General features: G+C 32.6%; 1 protein-coding gene across 1 annotated transcript; it reads right to left on the bottom strand.

Moving 5' to 3' along the window:
* Nucleotides 1-2,686: 2,686 nt before the first annotated feature.
* On the bottom strand, nucleotides 2,687-6,605 carry LOC124539167 (MAGE-like protein 2). Its single transcript, XM_047116462.1, has 2 exons — nucleotides 6,507-6,605; nucleotides 2,687-3,329 (listed from the first exon to the last, which is right to left on the bottom strand). Exons 1-2 carry the CDS (start codon nucleotides 6,603-6,605, stop codon nucleotides 2,817-2,819), a joined length of 612 nt encoding a protein of 203 aa, XP_046972418.1. The 3' UTR covers nucleotides 2,687-2,816.
* Between the last annotated feature and the right edge of the window lie 214 nt (nucleotides 6,606-6,819).

Here is a 6,819-nt window from a genome sequence, read left to right as displayed (position 1 = left end):
TATGGGATCACAATAAAAATATTACGCTGTATCAAATATGGCGCGTAAATTGCCTCGTGAAACAATAGATGACGCAATAATGTCCTGTTGAACTATTCTGCAAGAATATACTAGGAACTAAAATCGATTAAATAAATAATTAAAATCTTAAATTAAAATCGACTAAAATATTTTTTATAAAAACAAATATTTACTTCAATATAGTTTAAACTACACATTTAAATTAAAAAAATACAAATGTGACATAAAACAAAATTAAAAATATTAACTTTTAATTACTGTTTTTGGACTCAAAAATTGATCTCTAAGTCATAATTTTGTTGTCGAAGATATATAGACATGAGAACCATCCTATCAGATTTTCGTTCTTACATCAAATTAACCTTAATAATATTTTTTTACGTGTAAACACCTGGGAAACGCAGAGATCGGTATCAATACATTCACCAAAAAGAAATTAAAAAAAATAAAATCCCGCAGAGTTTTTTCAAACGAATATTTTTGATAGCAATTACTAGAGATAAAATATTTGCTATAAAAGTATTGACAGGCGACACTAAAAAATTAAAGGTCCAATCTAAACAAACTTTTGTGAGAGGCGAAAAACGTACTGCGTTTGAAAAATGTTATGAAATATTTATTTTTCTTTCACTGGGAAGCTGAATAAAAAATGTTCAGACTTACACATCGTTAAAGTGACGTGCTAAAAATATATGAAATTGCGCTGAATATTTTTAAAACGTAATATCTACTAATTAATTAATCAGAGTCTGCCAATTCTAAATACTCACTAAAATACTGCTTACTTCAATATATTAGCGTTAATGCTAGGCTCTTTGACAAAATTAAAAAAAAATTACAACGTGTTATTATTAAGTCAATTTAATTTGGTAAATTATATATAATATCGACTTTTAAGACATTTTCTGCATCGTACAACCTCTGTGGAACCAGCTTTCGCTGGCAGTTTTTCAGAACCAGTACGATTTGGGAACCTTTGAGAAAAGAGCGTACTCCTTCCTTAAAGGCCGGCAACGCCCTGCAAGCCCTTCTGTTGCGGATGTCCATAGGCGGTGGTAGTCATTTTATAGTCATATATAGTCATTTAGTCAAATCGTGTGAGCCTACTGTTCGGTTACCACATAGGATAAAAGAAAAAGATACATATATTAATCACATCGAAAACAAAAGTAGTAGTAGTCAGTTAAAGTAATAGACAGTAAAAGAAAGGAACTCCATGCAAAAGTAAGGAACTCATAACATTGATTGGGTCTTATCGCGGCTTACTGATCGAATGCACGTTGGTGAATAAACATTTGACAAAATTGTAACCGACAAATCTTTCCTCTCGATATTTCGTTCCCTGATTTACAAACATCTATTAAGCACATGGAATCAGTACTTGCCTTCATTTGGGCCATCGTGTGGAATAGCGTCGCTGGTTTACCGTTAAGAGTCTAATTTGTTCAGCAACCTGTTGGCTACACTAGAAATACGATCGTTGTTTATTTTCTAAGAGGCATTATTGTGCACATTTACTGCCTTCTTGAAAATATCATAAGAATCAATCATTTATCAATATACAACCCTTAGTATTCTTACCAACACTGTACTCGTAAAATTTAAGTATAATTTTGATTAAATATGAATGTTTACTTATAAAATCTATGATAATAATAAAATGATGAAATAATAGAGATATCACAGCTTCATCTTCATAAAAAACAAGAAAATCTAAATAATAGTCCTTTGGAAGTTGGTAATATTTACATTTATGTACAGTCGGAAAAGTCTATAATAATAATAATAAAGCATTTAATTCAAATAGTCAAATATGAATACACCATTTTGTTAGGAACAATTTTAAACACAATCTTATCATAGTACGTAGTAGTTATAATAAATAAAAACTCAAATTTTTCGATGTTCAATAACTTTTAGCCGATCAGTTATCGACTCTAGCACCGGAGATGACAAGTAACAGCCTGTAAATTTCCCACTGCTGGGATAAGGCCTCCTCTCCCATGAGGGTTTGGAACATATTCCACCCCGCTGTTCCAATGCTGGTTGGTGGAATGCAGATGTGGCAGAATTTCGATAAAATTAGACACATGCGCGTTTCCACACGATGTTTTCCTTCACCGCCGAGCACGAGATGAATTATAAACACAAATTAAGCACATATATATAGTGGTGCTTGCCTGGGTTTGAACCCGAAGTCATCGTTTAAGATGCACGTGTTCTCACCACTGGGCCATCTCAGCTCTCTTTGGTCTTGACATCATAACATAATTCATAATTAACATTTCATTGGAAAGCCGAAGCAATTAATGAAGTTGAATAAAATCACATTTAAAACTGAAACATTTTATTAAACACTTACTCACTAGTCAACAGTATTTACAAAACAACACACACAACAAAACAACAACAATCGAATCGCCTAAACAATTTCTTATTAAAGCAACCTTCCATATAAATTCCTCAGTGTGAATTAAATAAATTTACGACACAATAGCTGAAAATTACTTTTACAGGAACAGATTAATTTTATGGAACATGGTATATGGAAGATTTTTTAATTAAACAATAATATTGCTTAGCATTTCAGATACACAACAGAACCACAAACAACCAATCGTATATCAGAGTACCAGTTCGTAAATCAAGTTTTTGGTAGTCTTATTCGTACCCTGATGATCGGTTGAGTAGTTAAGTCAAAACAAACAAACTCACACACTTAAAATATGAATATGCATAAACAAAAGAATAAGGTAACAGATACAACAACAAAATAAATAACAATACAGCTAAACTCAACGGAGCTTGTGTGATCCTTTCTTGGTATGGATGATTGTTTCGTAAACAGGCACTTTGAATGGTACTGGCTTTTCAACTGGAACTATTATGTGCTTCACGACTTCAAAGGGAACCTCCTTTATTTTAGGCACGTGGACTACCCTTTCGACGGGGTACGGAACGGATTTCTCAACTGGGACAGATACCTCCTTGATTATGGGGATAACTACAGCCTTAGGGACTGGTATCTGGATTGGAACGGGGTGAGGTACTGGGATGAGGACGGGCTGGTTCACTTTGAACTCCACATTCTTTGGAACAGGGACGACGACTTCCTTGTAATGTTTGATCGGCTCAGGGTTTTCTTCTTCAACGTGCTGATGGACAGGATACGAGTGGGCCTTCAGATCGTGACCACCGTAGCCGCCAAAGTCTCCGTGGCCAGATAATTCGCCGAAGTCATGACCACCGCTACTGCCGCCGTCGTGACCACCAAAGTCGTAACCACCGGAGTATTCGCTTGGTTGAAACTGTGAACATTTTAAGTTGAAATTTAAAGATCAGTCAGAACGGGACAGCGCAATTCGGAGACAATTTAATATTGAATATAATTTTATACGCAGACACGATTCATAATTTCGTCCACTTTAAATTTTGACTATTGGCATGATAAGCGTGAACTTATCTTACTTTTCAATATAATAACAGTTAAAAAAATGTGTGTAATAACAGTTTAAAAATATAATAACAGTTATAAAAATACGAATATAGTTATTTAAGTAGTTTAATAGAATATTTAAATATTTTCTTAGTCTTGGAACCGAGTGACCTAAATATATTTTACACTATGTTGCCATATTAAATTTAATTAAAATTTCAAACTATTTTAGAATTTATATAATCAGAACAGATTGACTCTGATTTGACTTCTTTACTATTAGTAATTATATCGTAACATTTTTTTAATTATGATTTATGAAGTCGTCAAAGCCTCCCAAAAAAACATCTGGTTCCTTACTTTGAAATATTTATTTAGCACTGGACACTATAGTTACGTAATTGTTGATAGATACACTACGTCTGAATCTTATACCTAATCTACAAATATATACTCAAATGTTTTTTAATAATAATAATTTAATAATGCTTTTTTGTAAGCTAAAATCAATCGCAAATTCCATTTTAATTTTTCTATCTTTATTTGTCTGCATCGTGTATTGTTATCATTTATTCCTTTTCCACAATGTTATGAATCTCTTATCAATTAAAATTTAAAACAAAAACTATTTCGTAATTCGAAAAAAAACAAACATTCCCTTATTCTATTAGTATTATATGCGACCCAGTTTTGAAACTAGAAAAAAAAACGCAAAAACTTTTTCCTAACAATAGCGAACGTACCGCGAAAGTTGAATTTTACGTTTTTTTATTCACTTCGCTGTGTAAGTTTATTAAAGGTGGCGCGAAATAAAAACAAAATGGCCGCCCGTCAGTTCCGCGTTACGGCTAGTTAGCGGTACACCAACGATGGATTTTTATGTTTTTTTTTTATTGAATAACTGTTATTTAATACACTCTCTCAGTTGAACGACTATTGAAAATGTTATGTCATTCAGTAACAACGATAAAAAAAGAGTTTGTATAAAACGGCTTTTTATTCCATTGACAGATATAAATAAAGGTATTTCAAATAATTAACTTTACTAAAATATACTAATATAATAAATTGAATTCGTCTATCCGTTTCACTTTCAAAACCAAACTAAAACTGAAATAAATTAAACCGAAATTTGATACAATTTTGATCCCAAAGGCAAAAGCATAATCTAACTTATCCTGATGAAAAATCTCTAAAAAGCGAGCGAAGCCGCGAGCCACAACTAGTAGTACTCTATTCAATTTTTTTTTTCTACTATAACCATCTCTGACCAAATTTTTATCTAATTAAGTTAGAATACATTAGATGAAAAATAACTCCGATGAGACATCATCCTTCCATTTCTTCGACTGAAATGTTTTAGCTCTACATTGTATAAAAAAAAAAAACAAAACAAAACACTCACAATACACAATCTCTAACGCGAGTCTGAACCGCGCTATTATTACGATTATTTTAAAACGTTAAAGCAACGACACAGGAGCCCTACTTTTCCATTATCATAATATAAAAACAAATATCATTTTTATGTTCGCTGTTAATGTGAAAAAAAAAAAAATATAAAAACTTTTAAATCTTTCGGCAATAAATAGCTACGCTTCAGTATTTCTCATATTTCGACGGCCGACGAAATAACAATTTATGAAATCTAAAACGGCATGTACTGTTGCTCATAATAAAATCATTTCACCGCTTCGAATTCACCTCATAACCCATTTTACGATACGATTCTCATTACGCTAAAATATCCATACATTTCCAAGCCAATGATGTATTTTTTTTTAATGTTATGTGGAGTGATTCAATTCGAATTCCATTACGAGTTATGAAACACGAATATAAAACGCGTTACGTCATTTTTAATGTCAATCAAAAGAAAATAATAATTGTGTCTATTGTATACAAGCAATGGTATTGTAGTGTTCCGATGAGTGAAATTGGTTTGGGACATAACGCATTTTGTATGGAATGGCTAATATTACGGCTTCAATATCTTACTACAAAAATTTTCGGCCAATATGTCTAACGATTTAAAAATTAACAATTGTCGTAGCATATTTTTGAACATTATAGTACAACACAATTTAGATGTAGCATCGGCAAATTCAATAAAACTAATTATGCTGCCGATTTACACAACTAATAGAAATAGCTCCCTACCGCGCCATTCAACGCTAGATTCTCGTGAAATCAACGTGTCAAATTGACGAATTTATTAGGTCATATGATATTACAAGTTATTACGTTTGTATAAAGATCATATTTACATAAGGAATAAATATTGATAATTTGGGATAGCGTGCATAATTCGGATGTGATCGGTTTTACGAATTTTGCCGAAGCTACATCTAAATTGTTTCGTACTACACATACGTATGTCTATACCATTTGACACAGTTCGTGAGAACACCTCATTACAAGAAGGATCTGTGTACAATATAGCAGTAATGAATACGCATTTAATTTATGACGAAATGATAATGTCATCTGGATTGACTTTGCCAAGCGGCCAACGAAATATGCAGGGCAAGTTCTGTGCGTATATATGTGCGTAAACACAGATTCACTCTATTCCCTCATTACTAGTAGGAACGCACTTTTGAATCGTCATTTAACTATTATATGTGCAGCTACCTACTACGGTTCGGGATGTAGATTATACTTAAAAGAACTGGCGAGAAACTCAGTAGTTGTTACTTCAATAGAATTATTTTACGTACAGTTATCTATGTAATATATCCTGCCTGGAAGTCAACAAGTAGTAACTCCGCGATTTTTTATCATTTTCGATGGTCAAATCTTTTACGTCTGGCACGACCAAAGGCTCTACTTGTTTTTCGACACACTTCCAACAAAAATCAAATATTTTTTTATCTGTGCGACCTGAGATTTGAGCTAAGGAGCCTCGAATATCCAATCTAATATCTAGCCGCTAGACAACTAGCAAGAGTGTGCGACTTTCAAAAACTCATATCGCTTAGGTCCTGACAGAGGATTTGAACCAGTAACCTCATTATAGAAACAAGGCAGACAATAAAAATTACTTTACCTGTTGGTCATGTTGTTGTAAATAGGTTTGAAGTTGAGCGTTGTACGGTGACCATTGTTGTTGTTGTTGTTGTTGTTGTTGTTGAGCGGCTGCTGCCATTGCCAAGACGGCTAAAAACTGTGGAAGAGAGATAGCTATGTAATTTTAGAAAAATCTTTGATACGTCTGCATTTTGAAACAATATTAAAAGCTTAAATCCATATATCAATAACATATTTTACTATTAGACTCATATAGTACATATGAATTTAAAAATAAACAACATATGTTTTAAACTTCAGTAAGTTTTTGGAGATGTAACCTTAGTTTCAAT

The sequence above is a fragment of the Vanessa cardui genome, chromosome 22 (assembly GCF_905220365.1).
Source record: "Vanessa cardui chromosome 22, ilVanCard2.1, whole genome shotgun sequence".
NCBI classification, from domain to species: Eukaryota; Metazoa; Arthropoda; class Insecta; order Lepidoptera; family Nymphalidae; genus Vanessa; species Vanessa cardui.
This window is presented reverse-complemented; position numbering and strand designations above follow the sequence as displayed.

Excerpts from the sequence above, each read along its gene's own strand:
- LOC124539167 (XM_047116462.1), bottom strand. The coding sequence starts at position 6,605 with ATGGCAGCAGCCGCTCAACAACAACAACAACAACAACAACAACAATGG. Across the intron at positions 3,330-6,506 it reads TACAACAACATGACCAACAG|TTTCAACCAAGCGAATACTC; the intron begins GTAAAGTAATTT and ends AAATGTTCACAG.